General features: G+C 31.7%; 3 protein-coding genes across 3 annotated transcripts; all 3 read left to right on the forward strand.

Moving 5' to 3' along the window:
• The first annotated feature begins 6,022 nt into the window (after positions 1-6,022).
• Positions 6,023-11,928, forward strand: LOC126674934 (homeobox protein knotted-1-like 6). Its single transcript, XM_050369481.2, has 5 exons — positions 6,023-6,671; positions 6,904-7,026; positions 7,138-7,291; positions 11,339-11,577; positions 11,686-11,928. The coding sequence occupies exons 1-5, from the start codon at positions 6,360-6,362 to the stop codon at positions 11,842-11,844; spliced, it is 987 nt and encodes a 328-aa protein (XP_050225438.1). The 5' UTR covers positions 6,023-6,359; the 3' UTR covers positions 11,845-11,928.
• Positions 11,929-13,173: 1,245 nt separating this feature from the next.
• On the forward strand, positions 13,174-15,075 carry LOC130015294 (uncharacterized). The gene has a single exon (XM_056105091.1). It carries the CDS (start codon positions 13,174-13,176, stop codon positions 15,073-15,075), a length of 1,902 nt encoding a protein of 633 aa, XP_055961066.1.
• Positions 15,076-20,473: 5,398 nt separating this feature from the next.
• Positions 20,474-24,402, forward strand: LOC126674931 (cysteine-rich receptor-like protein kinase 1). The gene is made up of 6 exons (XM_050369477.2): positions 20,474-21,552; positions 22,134-22,244; positions 22,370-22,711; positions 22,983-23,217; positions 23,321-23,465; positions 23,911-24,402. The coding sequence occupies exons 1-6, from the start codon at positions 20,769-20,771 to the stop codon at positions 24,337-24,339; spliced, it is 2,046 nt and encodes a 681-aa protein (XP_050225434.1). The 5' UTR covers positions 20,474-20,768; the 3' UTR covers positions 24,340-24,402.
• The last annotated feature ends 1,801 nt before the right edge of the window (positions 24,403-26,203 follow it).

A 26,203-nucleotide genomic window follows, 5' to 3' on the forward strand; every position in this document is an offset into this window, starting at 1 on the left:
AGTCATAAAGTTCTAAAGTTTTAGTTAGAATTGTAAAATAAATTGGATTATTAGTCAATTAGGCCTTATATTTTTTGTTATACATTTTTTAACTCGATATATATTATAATACGAGATTATACAATAAAAATAAAGTTAAGCATTTGTTGTTTATTGTTTTTTGAATATCTTTTTTAAAATTAGATTTAGAAGAGATAAAGTATATACTTAAATTAATAATTCTATAATAAAACATGCAGCAAGGAGGAGTGGAGTTAGAGTTGCGACATGGGGATTTGAAAAATGAAGTGGGAAGTAATATTATGATGAAGATAGCGTTTTTCCCATAATTTAGTGTAAAGATGGTTCCACTATGGCCGCGACAACCCTAATGTATCATGAATACTTGTATGATACAAAAATTATGAATGCATTACTAAAGAATCAAAATTAGAATCTATATGTATATTATTTTTATTTATTTACTATTATCTAATGCAACCAACATTCATTATTTTTAATTTAAATTTATGTAGTTATATTCATATCATTTGATTAATATTACAATTTAAAATAAATTAAATTAATATTTTTTTAGTTTAATATAACTCATTCATTTAAATTTACATACTTTCAAAATTTGTTTTAGTTTTTTGTTCTCTTTATCCCCCTTTTGTTGTATTTTAACACAAATTGTCAGACATGTTTGAACTTAATTTTAAAGTTTGACCAATTTTAATTTCAAACCGCTTTTTAACTAGTTTGGTTTTGAATCAGACCGTAACCGGTTCTAAGTGGAGCTATATATAGAAGATATATAATTGTTTTGGTTTCATTTTATGTGACTTATATCTAATACATTGTTTAAAAAGAATCAAAATTTTCCACTTGAACCAATAAAAGTTGGTAATAAGTGCATTCTTTATATATATATGATTGTTCTAATAAACAAAAAAATGTTTATGTGAATTTTGTTCAAGATTATTTAATTATGAAGGTATTGTAAGTTCCATTTGAGGAATCTTGTAATTTTTAATTCTTAAGGAGCACTTATGGTCTTTATAATATACAATTATATAAGTTTTATTTGATTTTATTTGGAGTGCGGCTCTTTTCAAAACTAAATTAAAATCCATTTGTAGCGTAAAATGGTTGTCTAACCTAGCCGTCAAGCGTTTCTCTTTTGTTTTTCGCTTCGACTGCCGTCAATGGTTTATTTTTGCCGTTGGCGGTAGCCATTTCTTTTCTTTTTTATTGCTTTAGAATAAAATAAATAACCGTTTCCTTTTCATCCTTTTCATTTTGGTTGGTAAATCTATCAACGAGGCGCATCAATTTCAATAGATGTACAAATAAAAAATCAGAGATGGATCAAACCCTTTCAAGATTGAAGATGAAATCGTTATAGGTTATATTAGTTTTTTTTTTGATAACTATTTTACAGTGATTGTCTTTCTTTTTTGAAAGTTTTACTGTTCTTTCTATATGAAAGATTTGTTGTTTTTTATGAAGAGTTTGTGAGTCTTCTGTTAGACAGAAAAGGATTGGATCTTATTGTGTAAGAGCGGTTATGTAATTTGATTTTGTTTTGTAAGGCGATCTGCGAATCAAGATTTATATCTTGTTCCATGTCAGGTCATTAGAAACGGTTATACCCTTTTTGAATTCTTACACCTGTAACTGCTCTTTATTATTAATGAAAGATTATTCGATTGTCAAAAAAAAACCTATCATTTCAAAGGTGTTCAAAAAAAGTAAAAACTATCATATCAAATTAACTGTTAAAAAAAACAATTTGTAATTCTTAAAAAAACAATTGTATATTTTGAAGAACAAATCCATGACTTTATATTGATAAAGTGGAAAAGTATATAATATGTAATAAAAAAAAATAAAAATGAACCATTATTCCATTTGAACCAATTAAAAGATCAATTCACCTCCTCAACTTGGCATGAAAAATCAAAGAGACCCAAAATCCTGAAAGTGAATCAAAAAAATTCAATAATTGCAAAAATCGGGCAAACTTTGAAACGCACTACCTATAAAAAATTGTAAAAAAAATAAAATAGTCCTTAATATTTTTTGAATTCTTCAAATTAGTTTTTGGATATTTTTAAAAAACAAATCCTACAATTTTAAAAATTCATATATTTAAAAAAATATAAACACTTTATTGTACTTTTTACATTCATCCAACCCAAATCCGCTAGCATCATCACCGCCGACGCCTCCTCTCAGACGAGGAGACAAACCCATATGGGTTCGTCTCCTCGTCTGAGAAGACGAGCTTGGCTTCGTCTTGTCAGATAGAGGATACGAACCTCTCAAACATGTCGAAGTGGAGGAACAAGGGCGGCGGTTGGACAATCAGAATGGAATGAAGATGGCATATTTGTTCAGCGAGGGTGCCAAAGTGGAGGAAGGAGGGTAACAATCGGATCAATGGAGCAGAGACGGAAGTTGGAATGAAGGCGAGCATGGAGGGTGGGTTTTAACCGATTTGACATAGTTAAGGGGTTTATTATCTCTCTCTTTTTGAGTGTTTTTTTTTACCGATTTTGCATAGTTGTGAGTTTGTTTGATTCTTTCTTACGACCTTATACCTCTTTTATCTTTCGTGTGTAGTTGATGGGGTGAATTGATCCTTTGTTCAAGGATTAATCATATAAACTCTTAAAGTGATTTAAAAATTAGAAATAAAATATATAATGAGAATATTATTTATAGATTAGTAAAGCCTAGAGTAATGTTCAAACGAGCAAAACATGAATGTAGTAATGTTTATGTTAACAAAAAAACTCGTTTATGGGCTCATTTATTTGTTCGCAAACGAGCTCATATATAATCTCGATTAAAATGAACATGCTCGTATATAAGCTCGATAAATAATTTACACTGCAAGGAATATTAGAATTAGCAGCAAATATTTTTCCTGCTAATCATTCCAAAATTGTTAATATTAATATATAGCAATAAAAAAATTGCGGCATGTTACTGCTAATAAAATATGATCTTAAGTAATTGGTAATAAAATCTGTTGTAAAATGATGCTTAAAATTAGCTAATAGCAATAACTTTTAAAATTATTGTTGCAAAATGTCTTTTAGCAGCAAAAAAGAAATTAACTGCAAAATTATTGTTACCAAATACATTATCTCTAGTAGTGTTACGAACCGGCTCTTATAGTAGCTCGATTAAGAGTTTGCGAACTACATTATAATTAAATTAAATATAAGTTTTTTTTATTTACTAAAACTACATATACAATTTTAGGAACAATTTTAGTTTTGATTAGAAAGCAAAGCAAAATTATGTAGTTTTTAATAAAAAAAAGTAGCGTTCGTTTATTTTAGTTCATGTCCATGTTCGTTTGTTTAGATATTAAACAAGTCAAGCTCGTGTTCATTCTTTTTATCATTAAGGGAACGATTATCGTGGACGAGTTCATTTAGTACGTTCGTGAACTTGTTCGCGCGCTTGATGACACGTACTGAATATGAACACTACGACTTTTAAATGACCAAAACACGAACACCTCAAACTCAAATAAACACATTGAGCATGAACACTATAATTTTAAAATGGCTCAAACACAAATACCTCGTCCAAAATTCAAATAAATATAAACCAAATATAAAGTGAACATAAACACTTCAAAACTCGACCTACTTAATATGTTTTTATCATTAGAGAAAATGAATTTCGGTGTTTGTATGAAAATGTTGATTTCATAATTTTAGCAAAAAAATTATTAAATACACATAGTATTTGGAGTTATTGCTATTGGGTTTTCCCCAATAAAAAGGTAATTTTGTAGAAACTTTCTTCCACTTATACATCTTTCGAGACAGTCTAAACATATATATCGGAAAAAATAAAAAATACTAACAATTTTTTTTGGATTGAATATTTTAGACTGCAGACATTGTTTTTAAATTTTTAAATTCATTTTTTAGTAAATCTTCTTTGGATCACTCTTATATAAGTTTAAATTCTAAATATACACTTCTCATAACTTTAATTTTATCAAATGCTTAATTTTATTTAGGATTAATTGCAAATTAAATCATATAGCGTGTTTTGCAATTACAATACGAACTTTAAAACTTGACAATATTGCTGTATATTATAATGTGCACATTAATGACCTACTTTCATCTTTCGGCAAATTGAAATACCAACTATTCATACAACAACATGTGACTGTATATTATAATGTACACGTCGGTGTTTTGACTTGCTAAAATTCGTGTTTTAATTGCAAATCGCTTTAAAGTTTGTGATTTCATTTGTAATTAACCGTTTTATTTCTTTATAAATTTTACATAGTTTAATTTTTTTTAAATCAGTTTAAATAGTATTCGATATATCTATTGCAGCAACATGGATAAATTAATTTATTATTTTTTTAACGTTTAGTCGGTAAATTAGACCATATTTAGTTAATAAATATTTTAATACAGGTTAAACTACGTCTAATTACTACACTACATACTATAATTTATTGGATCCTAATATATTTGCAGCCTGTGGATTTTGGAGTGTTTTTTCATTAATCGTCCTTTTACTATCAACAATATCCTCCTCAAACTATTCATAAACTTTAGTAAATATTTCAATTATTTTTAAATAATTATTTGATAGTTTAGTTGTTTTTAAAGTAATTTTTTATAATTTTATTAATTTTTAATGATGTATCACAAGATTAAGTTGATTTGACAACTTATTAGTCAACTTAAATCCTAAACTCATAAAAATATAAATTCTTTTGAATCCATTATAATAGGAAAAAAAAAATATCTTTAACAGATTTTCATTAATTCAATAAAAAAATAAAATCTAAACGGGTTCAATAGAATTACACTTGGCTGATATTAAAATAAGATGACACAACATTAAAAATTTAACAAAGTCAAAAAATTTACTACAGAAACAACTATATTATTAAATAAATTTAGGGATAACTGAAATACGGATTAATAATTAAGAACAAATTTGAAAGAGAAAACACTTCACGAACAGGTAATTAAACTAAATACTCAAAAAGTAATCATTTGTTATATTTTAGAAGCTCCACTTTTTTTCTAGATATTATTTTATAAACATCATTAATAGGAAAATAAAAATGAAACAATTTAATGATTTTTAAAATTTTGTAAAAATAACAAATTCTTATATGAACTTAACATTAGACCGTAAACTATAAATTAAATGAGTGAAATGTGACACTATTGAATGTTATAAACAATCATTAATTAGCTTATCAGAACAATCATTAATTAGCTTATCAGAACAATCATTAATTAAAGAGCGTTTGATTTTAACTAAACATTTATTATTAATAATATCGAATGATTATCAATTTATTAGGATGTTAGTACTAAATACCGTCCCTAGTTATTAGGCACAGCCCCTCTCAATTACTTTCTCGCCCTTTTAACCAAAACCAAAAACAAATTGCTTAATCCGGAGGCGTCTGTCCATAATTTAAAAAAAACGACTAAAACAATAAAAAAAACATAAAAACGACTACTTACCGGAGGCTCCCGTACCTCTATTTTGGGTAAATTTTGACATTTTTACTTCAAATTATTATATCCGTTCGTCTGATTTGAGCGTGAGTTGATAGAATTTGAATATGACTGAGTTTTTGAATTTGAAATAGGTTAGAAGGTATTTAGATAAAAATAAAGACGGTATCTTAGTAATTAGGGGCAGTAGATAGTAGTCCATATTTATTATTCATAGAAAATTGATTAATTTCATCCAACGTAACATACGCTTATCACATAATTAGTACTCTAACAGTTAAATTTTAAAATCTTTAAATTGGTTTAACCACTATTGGGGGTTGGAAACCAAAATTTAAAAGTAAAACATACCATGAAGAGCCTTAGCTGCTTGGTGACTAGCCATGGCAAACTAGTTGAGTACTAAAAGAAAAGATTAAAAGTTCCCTAACCTGAAGGCGCGTAGTAACAGCGTAGACATAGTTAGGGTTAAACCTGGAAAGAGTAAAGAAGATAAAGAAGCGAAGCCATCAGAATATCTCAATGTTTGTACGCTAAATATCACCCATTCACCAAACCCAATGTCCTCCGTTTTACTCACGTAATTACTACTACTTTCATTAAGCACCCAAATCAATAAATGATCTCTCAACTTAAAATAAAGGAAAAAGTGAAGGAATACAGAAATTACTCTACTTATAAAACCTTTTTTCTCGTCACTCATTATCATATATACTCCAGCTCCTTCTTACACTATACAGCTTTCTCGTTCCATCTCCACTTCTTCAACTAGTAGCTTTATAGTTTGTTCTCTGTCTTATTGTCTGAACAAGATTTTACTTTTTGTTTTTCTTCTTCCAATCAGCCATGGATGAGCTGTATCATCTTCACTCAAGTTGTAGTGGTTATTCTATGCAGCAAGTTGTGCCGGAGAATATGGTTGTTGCTGGTGGTTATCATGGCGGCTTTTCTGCGTCACCGGGGATTTCTTTTCCGTTTCTAGGTTCGGAGCAGTTGTTTCATGGTTCTTCTGCTGTATCGGATGCCGCCTCTATGGTGGCCGAGATGCAGAGAAGTGGTGGTAGTTCAGAGGAGGAGGTTTCTAGTGCTATTAGGGCTAAAATTGCTTCTCATCCTCTTTATCCCAAATTGCTTCAGTCTTATATTGATTGCCAGAAGGTATATATTAACTATTGCTAAAACAAAATATAAATTTTGATCAAGAACTCGGCAAAAATTATATTTATAACGCTATTATGATAACAAAATACATGGACATGAATCAATTCTTTTAACATTTTTTTTCTTTTTACCCAATCAGTTGAAATAAAGACTCCTTTTTCAACTCCACTAGGTAGTTTATATTAAACTGATCAAAGCTTTAAACCATGTTTTTTGTAACGTTTTGTAGGTGGGAGCTCCGCCGCAGATGGCGTATATATTAGAAGAAATCCGGCAAGAAACTGATCTTTCTAAGAGGCCCACCGCTATAACCTCTTGCTTAGGTGCAGATCCTGAGCTCGACGAGTTCATGGTATTTTTTTCTTCTTATCAAACCCAAACCCTAATCAATTTTCCTAATTCTCCTTTACAAAGATTATTTTATTTATCTTTTCTGATTTTAGTTTTATTCTTCTTTTTGCAGGAAACCTACTGTGACATTCTGGTGAAATACAAATCGGATCTCTCCCGGCCGTTCAACGAAGCGACTACTTTCTTGAATGATATTGAAGCACAGTTAAATAGCCTCTGCAACACTACTACTACTACTACAGCTTCTTCAAGAACTCATATTTCCGGTTTAATTTCTCTCTTCTCTATCTTTATTTTATATTTGTTTGATTCGTGTCCTGATAATGATCACATAAAAGAGTGTCAAAGCGCACGTTAGCATGAAAACCTAGCGCATTTTAGCATGAGAAATTTTTTCATAGGTAAATTTCCCCAAATTGGTACTGGAAAAAAGCCTGCACCTTTGACAACATTTATCATTGTGGATATGAACTATAATTCAAGATTTCAGATGTAGCGTATTTCAAGTAAAAAAGCAAAACAAACAAAAACCCTAATCTGAATAAGGACTACCCTTTTCCTTTTGAAATGGATAATCCAATGTAGCTCTGGTATTGTTCTCCTGTGATTGACAATTATAAAATTTAGAAGTAGAATAGTTCTGAATTCTGAAGTCATTGGTAATATCATTCAGCCTTTTCTTGACATTTGTTGAGTTCTTATTTTATCCTTTTTAGTCTGTTTTTTTTTGTTAAAGTTATTTTCTTTGAGTATAAAACTGGATTCAAATGAGTTTATTTGCATATAGAATATATAGAATAAATATTGTTCTTTTGGTGAAGCTTTAACTTGAGCAAAATCTTTTGTCTAGATTATTTCATAGGTTGATTATAGGCAAGGTTGAGTCAATGCTGACTCAATACTTGTTTTTTTTTGGTGAGTGTTGAGATGTTGGTTGAATATTTTTTGGTTATTATGTTCTTTACAAAACGGTTAACGACGTTTCATTTGTTCATCCAACTTTGCCACGACACAATCCTTTAGCTGTGCGGGTAGCAACTGGTAATGGTGGTTAGCTTTATACAACTGGTTGTGCACTTTATTGGAACTCAATTATAATTAGAGATTTAAGACTAAAGTACAAATGGAGCATGAGTTGTATTGCATGCCCAAGTATGAATTAAATACTAGTTCTAGAGAAAGGATTAGAATCATTGGTCTAGTTCTGGCAGTAATCCATTTTGCATATAAACAATTCATTGGGAAGAGTTGCAGGACTTGCAAACTTATAAAATAAAGCTTAAAAACTGAAAGCAAGTCTCTTTTAAGCTTAATCATCCACATTATATAATTAACTATAGATGATTTCAAAACTGAATCTTAGGACGACATTTTATCGTGGCAGACTGAATTACTACCAAGAGTTAGGTTTTCAAAATATTACATTTGCTTTTGAGCAAGTTAAAGAAGAATCAGAAAATCTGCTCATGTTAAGATTAATACACATTTTAATTTGTGTACTAATCTTTTTAAGATACTTGATCTCCTGCTTTCAGGGATTAATTTAATTCAATGGTGGTTACAACCATTTGCTTTTGTACTTTGTGCATATGGTGTATGTCTGCTTAAATTGCTATTTTAGTAATGACTGCGTGGCCAAGCTTACAAGATTACACATTTACTAATATTTTTGCTAGCTATTTTTAGCAGCATTTTGAGATAAAGATGTTTTTCATGCACTGTTTCTAGTTGTGAGCATGGAGTCTTTTATTGTTTTTTTCCCTTAGGAATAACAAACTTTTATATATTGATCAGTTAGAAATATTATAATGTTGCATGCGTAAAATTAAAGCTCTAATACTCTTTTGAAAGTAATATAATAAGGCCTTTGCATATTTTTTCAGTTAACTACCTGCTTAAGAATTTGTAATTTCTATTAGCTAGAATGCTTCTTTATTAATTCTATGATTATAAATTTTACCGCATGTTATTGATTGAATTCTTTTTAATTCTATTAACAAACTTTTGATGCTTTGCTGAAACTAATGCTATTGTTAATCACTTATTCTAATCTTTTTTAACATAAAGTGAATGAAAGCAGACCAATTTTGTGCATTTTCTGTCATTTCCCATGCGTTTTCATGTATTTTCTTCCTTGTTGTAAAGCCATGACTCACTATATTGAACCAATAAGATTATGAATATTAATACCATATTCTCCCACTTGTTATTAGTGACTGCTGGCATATGCATGTTTTTGTTTGAAAAACATATTATTCCAGATTCTTAAACTGCTTTTTCTTATAGGCTAATGTGCTTAATGACCTTATCGTCCAGTTCTTGAATTGGAGTTATTAAACTATTAGAATTATCATTATTGATTTTAAAATTCTTACATTCTGGTAATCAAACTGTATTTTTACTAACAACGATAGGTCGCTAAATAAAATTATCTGCTACCAATGGGAGTTGGTCCAAGTGCTAAGCGGCTTGGTATCGCTTAAGCAAGGTCTCGGGTTCGAGTCCTTGTGAATGCAGAAAATTCCCACTGGAAGACTCACCCACCATGCTAGGTGCGCGACGCGGGGCAGATCTGGATTAGTCAGGGCGAAGTCTTGGAAACCGGATGGGCTTACCAAAAAAAAAAAAATTATCTGCTGAATTTCTATTTACATAGATAGAATTTTCATCATATTCATTCACTTTAAAACTATCAACTATATGCTTTTAAAAAAAAATTATTTTTAGCTTCTTGATAAAATTACTAAGGTACATATTTTCCATCGGCCACTTGCTAGTAATTTCTGTTTGAATTCATTTAGTGATCACATCCCTAAAAATTAAGTGTTAAAATGAGTTGGCGGGTTGTGTTTGTGTAGATTTTATAAATTAATAACTTTTTTTTTAACAAAGGCTAAATAAATTAAATTAATAATTTATAAAGATAAAAATGTACATCTAATAATAGATATGATAAGATTTTAAATGTATTTGATTAGGGCATGTGTGAGTAAAACTTGATTGTAAAAAGGGCAATATAGAGATAAAGAGAAAAAGGAGGGGAGGTAGGGTTAGTAAACCACATGACGCCCGCAGTTAACGCTGCAGAACCTGAGTTCTGAAACAAAGAGACGACTCTCACTGGCTCAGCCTTTCGGTGGTTTGGCATAAAAATACTTTTGTCTCCTCCTTCATCATCATCATATTTGTTCCTTTCTTCATCACTCTTCATTTAATGCCATTCTAGAGCCTTGCGCCACCTCGTCATTTCATTTCATTTCCTCTCAGATTGTCACTTTTACGTCAAGAAATTTGTCATCTTTAGCCATGTCATTTGTTCACGACAAGACCTTTCAGTCGCCCTTTTTTTCAAACTTCGTATACATTTTCGTTTCTTTAAAACCCTAACACTTTGAACATTCTTGAGCTGCATAAATAAATGTTCTCAATCTTTAGCTTTTCCAAAGTGGGTGGAGCTTGTGTAAGCTTACCATAGTTTAGTACTGTTGTAGCACTATTGTTAGGGTTGTAATATTGTGCAGATGAAGTGTTTATAAATGTTTGTCAGTGAGAGTTTTAAACAAGTTTGGGAAGAGAAGAGTGCGTGCGTGCCTTGCGGGTTATCTTTTTCTCTCTCTATCTCTAAAACTCTTAAATTTTTTCTTTTCCTAGGGCCGTACTCTTTAATAAAACCCTACACTGACTGGACTTGACTCAACAATTTCTGTCACTTTTGCTATGTCCAATAATGTTGAAGGATGAAAAAATTTGGTTGATGGGTCCCAACTATGGTATGGCATGGTGCAAATTTAAGTAACATCACATCCATGGGGACATGGAATCTCTGCATCCATGTGTTTTTACTGTTTTCGGTTTTCTACACTTAACCCTAACTTCCTTTTAGGGCATTTCAAAATAATAAAACTTCCTTTTTTAGGGTTCTTTCGTAACTTAGTTATTTTTCAAACTTGGTAACTTAGTTTGATAATTTATTGGTTAATAATCATACAAATCATTTGTTTTAATAGCTCGTAACCAAAAGGCTATATTGCCCGGAAACTTCTCGACTATTACATTTAGTTGTCTTTTCATTTCTGGAAATGTTTATGAAATTTGGAAATTTTAGATATTGTTTTTTTTCGCTGTTCAGCAAATATTTTGTGAATGTTTTCGGTTCGATGCTGCATAGATGAAATGTTGTTGAGCTGTAATTAATATATAATAGCTTGAATTGTTTATACCAAATTGGACAATGGATGCTTGAAAACTTTCTTTTTTGCTTTGGTAGTCTTTTCTTAAACATTTGCTGATTATCTGCTTCATTATTCTGGCAGATGAAGCTGCTGGTTCATCAGATGAAGATGTCAGTGCCGGAGAGGTAGAGGTACAAGATTCAGCTCGAGCAAACGAAGATCGAGAGCTCAAGGATAAATTGTTGCAGAAATATAGCGGTTACATAAGTAGCCTGAAGCATGAATTTTCCAAAAAGAAAAAGAAAGGAAAGCTACCAAAGGAAGCAAGGCAAATCCTACTCAACTGGTGGAACATTCATTACAAATGGCCATATCCAACGGTAACTTCTTCTGCTCTACTAATAACTGAAAACCCTAATTTCTTTTAAGCTGATCCTGTTAGGGTTTAGCACAAAAATATTTGAATTCTTTGACATGAATTTGGACAGGAAGCGGATAAGGTTGCGTTGGCGGATGCGACTTGTCTGGATCAGAAGCAGATTAATAATTGGTTTATTAATCAAAGGAAACGACATTGGAAGCCATCGGAGAATATGCAGTTTGCGGTTGTGGACAGTATATATGGACCGTTTTTCATGAATGACTAAGAACATTGGCTTTGTACATTCTTTTTGATAAAACTTGCAGCTAATGCCTAATGAAATTAAACGCTACCTTATTGCTTTGATTAATTATCTAATTACTGATCAAGTCCTGCTTTATACCGGCAAGACTATAAAAATGGCCACCAAAGTTCAACTTTAAGCCCGGGCTAATAATGAAGAAAACTAATGAGGAATTTGCAAAAAATACCCATTTTAAAATATATATTTGCAAACATATTCTGTTTTTAAAAAACTTATATTTTACCTATTTTTCCAAAAATTTATATTTTTACGATGAAAATTTATTTTTTTTACTCTGAAAATTTGTAAAAATACTCCGTTTTTTAAACTGTTTGAAACTATAATAGAAACAATTTTTTAAATCAGTTTCAAATTTATTTTAAGAAACCGTTGTAAACCATTTAAAACTTAATTAGAATCTGTCTATGTATGCGTGTGAATTTATGGGAATTCTAACCAAAAATTATTTTGCCTCACGAATTTGGTACAAATGATGAAATATGATTTAGTTCATCAGTTTTAAAAAAACGCCCTTAATATAAGCATTTTAGTTTGTTTGGAGTTAAGTGGCAATTTACCCACTCAACTTGTAAACAAAGGACAATTAACACATGAATTAATTTTGTGGGCAAATTAATCACGAACTTGTTAATTATGGACAATTAACCCGATTTTAGCAATTTGCCCCCTTTACTTGTAAGCTAATTGTTCCCTAAATTGGCAATTTGCCCCTTCAACTTGTTAATTAATTTGTCCAAATGGGATTAATTGCCCATAATTATTAAATTTGTGAGTAATTTATCCATAAAATTAATTTATACGTAAATTGTCCATTATTTATAAGTTGAGGGTATTACAGATATATTTCATCTTCTACTCCTCTGCATACGTGGCTTCTTCTCATTGGAGTATTGCTGAATGTCATGGATTGCTGAGCTGGAGTTGGTTAGCTGTAGTCTGTTAGTATGAGCTGTACATGATTAGCTCGTGTATTTGTTCTTAGCTTGTGTGTTAAGCTTTCATTTGTAGCTAGTATAAATACTAGCTTTGTATTTCATAGTTCATTAATGAGAATCAGAGTTATTAACTCAATATGGTATCAGAGCATTTTTGCTCCTTTTCTCGGCAGTAACTGCCAAGTTTCTCTTCTTTTCTCATCACTTTCTCAGCTACCAAACAGCCTTTTTCTCTCTATTCTCTTCATATTTCCGCAAACAAATTATAGATTCTCATTCATTTCTCATTCCTCTATCTTGCGATAGAATAATCTTAGATTTCAACAAGATTTGATACATCAAAACCAGTATTTCAATGGCTGCTACTAACACAGCTAATGTATGGAGACAGGAGGAGAATCCTTCTAGTCCGTACTATGTTCATCCAAGCGAGAACACATCAATCTCCTTGGTTTCACCTATTCTTGATGGAACAAACTATCACTCTTGGTCAAGAGGCATGAAAATGGCATTGATTGCGAAGAATAAAAAATGTTTCATTGATGGAACAGTACCTGTACCCGGCAGAGACAACTCTATGGTTAATGTTTGGGAGAGATGCAACAATCTGGTATTATCATGGATTTACAACTCAGTGAGTCCAGCAATTCATAAAAGTATTGAATGGATTGACAGTGCCTTGGAAGCATGGCTTGATCTACAGTCTCGTTTTTCCCAAGGTGATGCTTATAGAATTTCTGATATTCAGGAAGAATTATATGCTTTTAAACAGAACACATTATCTGTTGTTGAATATTATACTCACCTTAAGGAACTGTGGAATGAATTATCCAATTTGAGACCTGCTCCTCACTGTAAATGCAATCCACAGTGTCAATGTGGTGCATTAGTGACTATTAAGGAATACATAGAAAGTGATTATGTCATCAGATTTTTGAAAGGATTAAATGAGAACTTTGTTACAATCAAGTCTCAAATCCTGCTGATGGAACCTTTGCCTAAGATTAACAGAGTTTTTTCAATGGCAATACAACATGAAAGACAGTTTGGTATTCCTGTTGCTACTATGATTGAACCAAATGTATTCTATGCCAAAACACAAATGGGGAATGGATTGTTGCCAAAACCTCAGTTTGGTGCAGGACATAGCAATACTGGACAGAAGAAATTCTACAATCAAGGACCTCAGGGTCTCAAATGTACTTACTGTGGTATGACAAACCATACTGTGGATAATTGCTATAAAAAGCATGGATATCCACCAGACTTTAAGTCTAAAGGAAAACAAACTCAGAGCTATGCAAATCAAGTGGAGTCAGATAACACTATGATGAGCACAATAGCACAAAATGTTGAGAATCTGAGAATTGCAGACAATGAGCAAGGACAAGGGCAGGATAATATGATTCATATGACCTCAGAGGAATATGCAGCATTAATGCAGCAGGTGAACTCTTCTGTGAAAGCCAACAGTCAGCCTCATGTCAACACCATTTCTACTTCTTTCAATCCAGTTCAAAATGAGCAAGGTAAAATTTCTTACTCATGTTCAGTATATTCTCATTTGCATAAAGACACTTGGATTGTGGACTCTGGAGCCACTGATCATATAATTTGTTCTTTAAAAAGTTTTTTGAACTATAAAAAGGTTTTCAATGTTTTTGTGCATTTGCCAAATGGTCAAAAAATCCCAGTTGAACACATTGGAACAGTACAACTCTCTTCTTCTTTTATTCTTACCGACGCCTTACACATACCTCAATTTTCATTCAACCTCATTTCCACAAGCCAGTTAACAAATTCTCAGAGATATTATGTTCTCTTACATTATAATTATTGCTTTATCCAGGATCTCCATACCTCGAAGATGATTGGTTTAGCTAAGAAAATACAGGGACTATATCACTTAGTCAAGCCTTTCATTGCAACCACAAAAATGGCTGCATCTACCTTCAAAACCCCTATTGATTCTTCTCAGCTGTGGCACTTCAGACTTGGACATCCATCTACTCCAAGACTCAAGTTGCTACAAGCTTCTAATCCAAACATTACTTTACCTGTTAATAATCATTGTGACATATGTCATTTAGCTAAGCAAAGAAAGTTGCCTTTTCCAACTAGTGACACAATTGTCAAAAACATTTTTGATGTAATAAGTGTAGATATATGGGGACCATTTAGAACTGTTTCTCATAATGGTCATAGATACTTTCTTTCTATTGTAGATAGTAAAAGCAGATTTACCAGGATATCTTAAAATCCAAATCAGAGGTTCAGTCCTTCTTACAGCAGTTCATTGTTTTTGTTAAAACTCAATTTGGAGTACAAGTTAAGTGTGTGAGATCAGATAATGGTTTGGAATTCAATATGCCTGTCTTTTATCAAACACATGGTATAACTCATCAAAAGAGTTGTGTTTATACCCCACAACAGAATAGTATAGTTGAAAGGAAACATCAGCACATCATGAATGTGGCTAGATCTCTGAAATTTCAGTCCAATTTACCAGTTACATTATGGTCTGAGTTTGTTACTCATGCAGTACATCTCATAAATAGAATACCTTCCCCTCTTCTTGATAACAAAACTCCTTTTGAAATTCTCTATCAAAATCCACCAAAGTTTGATAATCTAAAAACCTTTGGCTGTTTGGCATATGCATCCACTATTTCTGATTTAAGATCTAAATTTGATTCAAGGGCTATTCAAAGTGTATTCATTGGATATCCCTCTCATATCAAAGGTTTCAAACTTTACAATTTACAAACAAAATGCATTTTCATTTCCAGAAATGTCAAGTTTTATGAAAATGTATTTCCTTTTAAACAGATTTCAGTACAAATTATTGATCAACCTGTTCATTTAGTTCATAATCCAAATCTTACTGCAACTGATTCTTATATTGATCATGATGTTGTTAATACACCTGCATCATCTTTTCAAAGCCAAACCATACAATTACCATCCTCACCTCCTTCTGATCTTTCAAATCCTACCACAATACTAAGGAGGTCCTCTAGAACAAGGACTGCTCCCCATTTTCTAAAAGATTATCATTGTAATCTTTTATCTTCTACTCCTCTGCATACTCTTACTAAACATTCTCTACACCATGTCCTTTCCTATGATCATCTGCATCCAAAACACAAAGCCTTTTCTATCCACTTATCCACTATTTCTGAACCAAAATCTTATAATGAAGCCATTAAACATGACTATTGGAAGGATGCTATGCATTCTGAACTCACTGCATTGCAGAATAATGAAACCTGGATTCTTACCAGTTTACCTGCAACTAAGAAAGCCATTGGTTGCAAATGGGTCTATAAGGTTAAACATAATCCTGATGGATCTGTTGAAAGATGTAAGGCCAGGTTAGTGGCTAAAGGATACAACCAACAAGCAGGGGTTGACTTCCTTGATACATTTTCACCTGTAGCAAAGTTAACAACTATCAGACTGTTGTTAGCTGTTGCTGCATCTAAAAACTGGTTTTTGCATCAGTTGGACATTAATAATGCCTTCTTGCATGGTGATTTACATGAAGACATTTACATGAATCCTCCTCCTGGTCTTGTTCTTCCTGCTCATAATTCTGTTTGTAAGTTACAGAAGTCACTCTATGGCTTAAAGCAAGCCAGTAGAGAATGGCATGCCAAGTTAACTTCTTCTTTGATTGCAAGAGGTTTTCATGCTGCAGCATCAGATTCAAGCTTGTTCATTAAACAAGAAGGTTCTCTTTTCATTGCCTTGCTGATATATGTTGATGACTTGATTCTTGCCAGCAATTGTTTATCTGAGATTGTTGCAATTAAAGCTTATCTTCATGCAACCTTTCAAATCAAGGATTTACATGAACTGAAATATTCCCTTGGCCTTGAAGTAGCAAGATCCAAGACAGGCATTAATTTGTGCCAGAGAAAGTATACACTGGATTTGTTAGCAGAAACAAGATATATAGGTTGTAAGTCTCTCTCTACACCTATGGTTTCTACTTTGAAACTCTCACAGGATTCTGGTACTCCATTACCTGATAATTCTACTTATAGAAGAATTATTGGCAAGCTGCTCTATTTGTGTGCCACAAGACCTGACATTTCTTATGCTGTTCAGCAACTGTCCCAGTTCCTGGATAAGCCAACTGATTTACACTATTCTGCTATGATAGAGTTCTTAGATACTTAAAGAGAGCTCCTGGTCAGGGTATATTCTTCTCTGCTTCTACTGCCATGCATCTCAAAGGATTCTCAGATTCTGACTGGGCTACATGTTCAGACAGCAGGAAATCTGTCACTGGTTATTGTGTGTTTCTTGGTTCTTCTTTGATTTCTTGGAAATCCAAGAAACAAACTACTGTATCTCGTAATTCTTCAGAGGCAGAATATAGAGCATTAGCTGCTACTACATGTGAGTTGCAATGGCTGCTTTATTTGCTTCAAGATTTGTCCATTTCACATCCATAGTCTGCTCTTTTGTTTTGTGACAATCAATCTGCTATCCACATAGCTCAGAATCCTGTTTTCCATGAACGCACAAAACATATAGAGATTGATTGCCACATTGTCAGACAAAAGGTTTTGGATAAGATTGTTCATTTGCTTCCTGTTTCCTCAGCAAATCAGTTAGCAGATTTTTTAACCAAGCCTTTGCCTACTACCTTGTTCATGTCCTTTCTTTCCAAGCTGAGCATTCAAGATTTGTATGCTCCAGCTTGAGGGAGGCTATTACAGATATATTTCATCTTCTACTCCTCTGCATACGTGGCTTCTTCTCATTGGAGTATTGCTGAATGTCATGGATTGCTGAGCTGGAGTTGGTTAGCTGTAGTCTGTTAGTATGAGCTGTACATGATTAGCTCGTGTATTTGTTCTTAGCTTGTGTGTTAAGCTTTCATTTGTAGCTAGTATAAATACTAGCTTTATATTTCATAGTTCATTAATGAGAATCAGAGTTATTAACTCAATAGAGGGGGCAAATTGCCATTTAAGTCTTTTGTTTTGCCCACACAATCGATGTTAGAAAAAACGATTGGAGCTGAAGGTACAAAAAATTATCAGAGCTTAATGTACAACTTGGAGCTAAAAGGATAACACAACAAAATTTCCATTCAAAAGTGTTTTTGTTCAAACCCGCAAATTTGATTTCTTTCATGTTAAGTTCGAAGAACAAATTGAACTATTCTAGAAATTCACTCTTAGGATAAATAATTTTTATTTGAAAAAGTGCATAACCGTGTATGACATTATTCCTTGAATTACTTATAAAACTAGGCCTAATTACTTAAAAACCACCCACCTTATAACTTTTTTTTATTTATACTATGACCTTGAAAAATTTTCAGTTGTACCCTATTTTTGATTTTTATGTTTCATCTCTACTCTAATGAGTTAAATTGACCTATTTTTTTTTGAAAAGAAATTTAAATTAGTCCTTCATTTTTAACCTATATTCGAATAAAACGTTAATATTAATCATTTATGTATCTTGTTTTTAATATTTTTATTCTTAAATTAATTAAATTATCAAAATTTTTAAGTTTGGGGTACAAATAAAACATAAAAATCAAAAATAGGGTACAATTGAAAATTTTCCTAAGTCATGGCATAAATAAAAAAAAGTTATAAGATGGGTGGTTTTTAAATAATTAGGCCATAAAACTATCACCTTTTCCCACTCAATTACCTAAAAATAGCTTGTTCGTATATCAATGGGTTTTGTGTCAAGTTGGAAATTCTTTGATCGATAATCCTGAAAATCAAAATTTATAAGAATTTTATGCTACAAGAAATGAAGGCAGAATATATGTATAATATGATGTTTATAATTTAGTTTCCATCTTTATTTTCATTACTTAATTGAATTTTTATATTTTTTTAAGTTAATATCATAAAAATTCACCAATTTTACGCTTTTTCTCAATTTAATTACGTTTTTTAAAAATATACCAACTTTTATTTTTTTTCCAAATTCATACACGATGCTGACGTGACATTCATTTATTGGTTAAAAATGACTTACAACTTAGCAAATTATACCAATGATGTAACATTTTTATTGGTAAATTTCTTAAGTTTGTTTTCATAAAATTGAAGATTAACTTTCAAAAGAAGATGGAGCTATTTATTTAAACTATAAACTTTTTTACTATAATTTACAACCCAAAAAATGCACGCATTTTAAATTGATTAAATTATATTTTTTAATTTGATTAGTTTAGTAGATGACTAAATTTAAATAATCTACATTTTTTATACTTTAATTATTTAGTAGTATAATTTACATTTTTCAATAAATTAGAAATTATGAAAAAAAGTAAGTCTTGAACAAAATTAAATTTGAAGAATCTACTTATAAAGGTAATAATAGTTCAATTTTATAATTTAACCGAGTTTTACATGCTTAAATTCTAACTTTTGTTGGTTAGGAATCCATAAATCATTCATAATGTTTGTTTTTTCCAATAATAAGATCATAAAAAACAATATCTTTTTTATCTTTAAAGAGATACCTTTTTTTTCATATTATAGTTTTGCAACATAAAATGAATGCATCTTAAATTGATTCACTTTACAGTTTTCTTTTAAATTATTTAATACTCCTATATCAATAAATAATAATTACGCTATTAATACTTAATTATTTGGTGGTCTTTTTTTTTTTTTTGACAATCATTTGGTGGTCTTTTTGTTTATAAGGAGATAAATATTATGAAAATAAAAGTTAAGAGGGTCGATTGAATAAAAGCTAAAAGTTAAAAAATTTACTTATAATTATAATGATACTTTAATTTTAGGATAAAATTATCTTAAGGTCTTTGTACTATAATATTTTTGTCCATAAACTCTTTACAATCCATTTTAAATTTTGATGGTCCCTCTATACAAATTATTTCTATTTTGACGTCCTTATTTTGACAGAGTTTGACAGTCTCACTCATCGTTAACTGTTAAAGGTACCAAATTTACGCACATTAAAATTAAAAAAATTATAGATAAAACTCATCTAAGAGTTCATGTGCTATACTATTTTTGTTCAAGAAATCATTAAAAACATCAATTATGTATGAATTTTTTCTCACATTCTCGCTAATAACGAGTGAGACGAAATACGAAACAATGGTAGTACAAAGACCATAAGGACTGAAAGTGAATAATGAAGACCTCATGTTCAAAAATAATAAAATACAAAAATCTCTAAATGGATTTTGCCTTAATTTTATTATTTGATGGAGTTAAATGTTTGTAATGCAAGCTCCAAAACTACAGTAGTCAAAAGTTCACAAATGATAAAATTTTAAAGTTTAGGGATCTAACTAAATAAAAGTGAAGTTGGAGGCCTCAATTAAGAGAATTCTAAACTGCTATGTGAACTGATTGGCTAGTTTAACACAGACTAGTATATTGGCTATAATTAAACATAGACATAGACAGCTTATTTTAGGTCTTCAAATATATATTGCACCAATCAAAAATCCTAAATTCTCAAAAAATACACTGTCACAAGCTATATGTATTAAATCTTAATTAATAATTATAAAAAAAATCTTAATTAATAACAATAAAATCTAAATTAAGAACAAATAAAACAAATCCAGTTCATCTCCTCTAATCTTTTTCGATTCTCTCATTCTTCCTTCTCCATCTAGTCCTAATTCCCTAACAACTAAACAAATTTAAAAAAAAAATAATGATCATTCAAAACAAAATTAAAACAGAACTTACTATAATTCATTGCAAATTACATTGTACGGCTCAATTTTCCTCTGCATCTCGCCCAAATCAATAGCTAGATAGGGGAAAAAAGTGGGTCAAATATAGTTTTTTATTCTTCTTTCAAAATAACCTATTGATGGTGATGATCCTCATGTGCTCTGTTCAATACAAAACAGAGAAGAACAGAGTAAAACAGAGGAAAATCAGAGGAAATTAGAGAATTTCAAGTTTGATTTCAATGCAATTATTATTCATTTTCTTTCAGAATCTCAGATGGGGATACTTTGTTATTCTAATTATTGCTTTTCAAATGTGTGTTTCAACTCAAAGCGCGGAAATTCAACGTATTTGCGGCTCTCATAAGGGGGATATAAATGCGACAAGCTCCACAGCTTTTGTTCCGAATTTCATTGATGTTATGGAAATACTCCAAACTAAAGTTACCAAGGAAAAATGGGGACAGGTTTCGATTACGTCTCCTGCGCCTGCAGTTTACGCCTTGGCGCAGTGCAATGCTGATCTTAAGAGTGTTGATTGTAACCTCTGTTTTAGCCAGGGCAGAGCAAAGCTTGCTCTGTGTCTTCCGACAACTGCAGCTCGTATTTATCTCGATGGTTGCTTTATTCGATATGATGATTACAATTTTTTCAATGAATCAGTGAATTCTGCATTTGATTATGTGAATTGTAGCCAGCCCACAGGTATTTTAAGTGATAATTCTTTGCATTTGGAGTTTAAGAAAAAAGTTATAAAGGTTATTCGGAATGTAACGGAAAACACGCTTGCTCAGGGAACATTTGCTACTGTTGAGGCTAAACAAGGAGCTGTTCCTGTTTATGCATTGGCTCAGTGTTGGAATTCCGTTACATATTCGGAATGTAGAGACTGTTTGGTGATGGCTGGTTCGGAATTGAAAGAATGTGCACCGGGAGCTGGTCAGGCACTGTTTACTGGTTGTTATATGAAGTATTCTCTTGAGAAGTTCTTTAATATCAGCACAGATTCTAAAAATCATGATGATGGTGAGTCTTTTTATCTGTTTCTTGTTGATTAGATTTGCTTGTTTGATATCTTCTTTGTTTGATTTTGATGTCAATCTATGTAGTTTAGGGACAAAAACTTTGAAATCGTAAGAATAGGTTATAAATATAGAGATTCCGAGATGCAGAGCATTTTCGGAAAGGAAATAAAATGTTGTAGTGGAGAACTCGAGAATTTTCATACAATTTAGATGTCTATAGATACTTCTTTCTTAGAAATCATGTTGCACGAAAACTTGTTGAGTTATATGTTTCGTTTACATTTTCTGAAAAAACTCGGAAAATTTGCTTGTTTGTTATCTTCTTTGTTTTGTTTTGATGTCAATAGATACTACACCAGGTTGTACGAAAACTTATCGAGTTTTAAGATATCGGATTCTCATTTGAGTTTCCCATAAATGCTTAAGAAACTTCGTTAATGTTTACAACTTTTTCTTATGAAAAACATCATTTTCCGTCTAGTTTATGTTTTAGTATTTTCCGTTTCAGCATTCCGATTCTGAGCAATGAAGATTTGAAATGAATGCCTTGTTAGAAATTAACTAGTTTTGCTGATTTACCAGATGCTGAAGGTGGTTTGGTAGGACCAATTGTTTTAGCAGCAATAGCATTTATTGTGCTATCTTCTTTTGGTGCTTTTCTTGGGTATGAAAGATTATCTACAAAAAAAGAAGGTAACTATTATTCAATCAAGAAATCAAATCAATACCCTTTGCGGTTTTAGTTAGATATGTTTCGACTTGGTTTCGAACTTCAAACTCGACGAACTGTTAACATTAGTGTTCTTGCTTATTTACAGATGAAGATAATAACAGGCAACTTCACGAAAGTTCCAACTTAAACTTCAAGTATGAAGTTCTGGAAAAAGCAACCAATTATTTCAATGATGAAATGAAACTCGGCCAAGGCGGAGCCGGTTCTGTATATAAAGGAAGTCTAACAGATGGAAGAGTAGTTGCAGTTAAGAGATTAGTGTATAATACGCGGCAATGGGTCGATCAGTTCTTCAACGAAATTAACTTGATTAGTGGCATTCAACACAAAAATCTTGTTAGGCTATTAGGTTGCAGTATTGAAGGACCCGAAAGTCTTCTTGTTTATGAATATGTACCTAACAGAAGTCTTGATCAAATACTTTTCAGTAAGTAGCACCGAATTCCGATATCATCACCACTATTACGTAAATGAATGTGCCAATACCGTTATCTTAGATTTATTGTAACGGTTTTAAATCTGCTGCATTTTCCTTTGCGGCAATAAGTGTTTTATTGCAACAATTTTGAAACTGCTACTAAGCTGGCGTTGCTATTGTCACTTTATGTAGCAGTGACTAGTGAGATTATTATTAATTTGTTTATCAAATGCTATGAAATTGAGTACTAAAAATTCTTAATTTTTTGCTTTTCGTGCAGTGAAAAGCACGATACAGATCCTAAGTTGGCAGCAGAGGTATCAGATCATTCTCGGAACAGCAGAAGGACTTGCGTATCTTCACGGAGGTTGCGGTGTAACAATTATCCATAGAGATATAAAAACTAGCAACGTTCTTCTTGATGAGATGCTTATTCCAAAGATTGCAGATTTTGGGCTTGCCCGTTGTTTCGCCCCGGATAATACTCATATGAGTACTGGCATTGCAGGAACATTGTAAGAAACCGAATCCTTAAGTTAACATCTTTGTTAAGAAATCATGCATACTGAGTTTGTGATGTTAATTTTTACTGTGTCATAAATGTTTGTGCTTTGACAGAGGATATATGGCTCCGGAGTATCTAATCCGAGGACAGCTAACAGAGAAAGCAGACGTTTATGGTTTCGGAGTGCTTGTTTTGGAGATTGCAACTGGGAAAAAGAACAGCGTTTATTCTCAGGGATCGGGTTCGATTTTGCACAATGTAAGATTCTTTTTTTCATGGTATCATTTTCATTCTTGAAAAGATACGCAAAAGTTCCATTCAATCAAATGTTTATGAGTTCTTAAAGCATTCAGAAGCTATACATATCAATTTTGAAAGGCTTATTACACGAAACTCTTATGAAACTAATCCCAAGGCGCAGGTGAGTTGGTAAGGGACTCTCTTGACTTAAGTGAGGTCGCGGTTTCGAACCATACTCATGTATGCATTCTGCATTCTGCAATGTCTCATAGTTGAAACCCAAACCTCATGGACCATATACCAAATAAACTCTTATGAAACTCTGAAAATTCTACATCGATAACCAAATCTTGTCAAAAATTTGGTTCCGCCGTCTCTAGTTTTCGATGTTTCCCATCTCAGCATTTCCGTTTCCGTGCTACAGTTTAGCTAACATTACGTCTCTTTGTTAATGCATTATCAGGTTTGGAAGCAATTCAAGTCAAGAACGCTAATTCAAGCAATGGATGCTAGAATACCAGACAGAACTGCTGTTAAAATTGCAGAAAATGTGCTACAAATAGGCCTTCTATGCACTCAGGCATCTCCTGCATTAAGACCATCCATGGCAGATGTAGTTGAGATGCTAACAAATGAAGATTCCGTGATTCCGACACCGAGACAACCTCCATTCCTGAATGCTAGCGTTCTGACCGCAGATGCTTCCACTAAAAACTCGATCACTAAAGTTTCACTTACAGAAAAATTATCTATGACCTTAAATCGGCCGAAAATGCTTACGCAACTATCGTCGGATGTCACTCAAAACTCATTCAAAACCGCTAAGTCTGGATGGAGTAGTTCTTCAATAGATCAACCTGATGAGACTAAATATTTTCATTTAAATGTTTAAGAAATTAACAAATATGATGTTGAAACATGAATAACTTGGAGCTGAAGGTATATAGTTGAGTTAGATAGGTTATTTTTTTATTGCACATAGAGTTACATATTGTAGGAGTAGTTGAATTTTTCCATTGAGGGGGAAGATTCACATAGGTTTTTCCTTTTATTGAACAAAATCTTTTGTAGTTTTGATTCATTTTCCCCCACTAAAATGATTTTTTATAGAATTTATGGAATTTTATATACATTTTACGAAATAAGCTAGTATCTATTGTACATCTCACGCGGTTCATTAGAACTCCAGTATTACGTAATACATCGTTATAATTAATTTGATAATTTTTTTTTTGACAATCGAATAATCTTTCATTAATAATAAAAAGCAGTTACATGTGTAAGAATTCAGAAAGGGTATAACTGTTTCTAATGACCTGACATGGAACAAGATATAAACCTTGATTCGCAGATCGCCTTACAAAACAAAATCAAAATTACATAACCGCTCTAACACAATAAGATCCAATCTTTTTCTTTCTAACAGAAGACTCACAAACTCTTCATAAAAAACAACAAATCTTTCATATAGAAAGAACAACAAAATTTTCAAAAAAGAAAGACAATCGCTGTAAAATGGTTATAAAAAAAAACTAATATAACGTATAACGATTTCATCTTCAATTTTGAAAGGGCTTGATCCATCTCTGATTTTTTATTTGTATATATATTGAAATTGATGCGCCTCGTCGATACATTTACCAACCAAAATGAAAAAGATGAAAAGGAGTCGGTCATTTATTTTATTCTAAAGTAATAAAAAATAAATGGCTACCGCCAACGGCAAAAATAAACCATTGACGGCAGCCGAAACGAAAAACAAAAAAAAAATGCTTGATGGCTAGGGTTTTCTATTTGAGAAAGAGGGGAGAGGAAAAAAAAGTTATGAGTAATTAATTTGATAATTTGGTTAGTGTTTTTTCAACTTTTTCTTTTCACGAGCATTTCTATCTTTAAATTATTGATTTGGTCCAACCCTATTAAATAATTCATCATAGAATGATGTGTGGAAAATGAATTAGTATTCTGCTATTTGTATAGCTGGCAATTAGCTGGCTTAAGCTGAAACTGACTATAAAGAAGCAGCTTTATTCATGTAAATGGCATGATTTTGATAATGAAATGAAGTGTATTTCTTCTCTCTGATTTCTACATGCATCATAGAAATGTGCAGAATTAGGAAATATGAGATGCTATTTCTTTTATTTATTTCTTGTAATTATTGAAATATAATATGGTAATTAAGTTACATAATAATTCAAAGAAATGGTTCGTATTTGTGGGCAACTACTTTATTTATAATGGAACCACCATCCCAAAATAGATGCTTTTGGTTGGCATTGAAGGTGATCATAGTCTAAAATATGCTTTAACCATTCTTATTTGCAAAAATATGTCTTTTTAATAAAATTATCAAAAATCTATGAATAATTAACCAAAAATCTACCCATAAACTATTAAAAATATAGAAAAATAAAAAAAATAAAAAAAGCATATTTTTATAAAAAGAAGTAAATACAAACAAGACCTGTTCATGGGCCAGGCTGGGACGGGCTCGGCGGGCTTGGCTTTTTTAAAGACAAGCTCAAGCCCGCCCAAGACCGGTTCGGACTTTAAATATACTATCCAAACTCGGCCCTAATGCACTATTTTTACAGGTTCGGGCCGGACTTGAGCGAGCTTACGTTGTTTTTTTACAATATTAAAAATCCGAGCCCGCATAAAAATTGGGCTTTTTTGGGTCCGCGGGCCGGATACCCGAACCCATGAACATGTCTAATACAAATCTATTTTTTTTAATAAAAATACGATCGAAA

This window comes from Mercurialis annua, linkage group LG3 (assembly GCF_937616625.2).
Source record: "Mercurialis annua linkage group LG3, ddMerAnnu1.2, whole genome shotgun sequence".
Taxonomy (NCBI): Eukaryota; Viridiplantae; Streptophyta; class Magnoliopsida; order Malpighiales; family Euphorbiaceae; genus Mercurialis; species Mercurialis annua.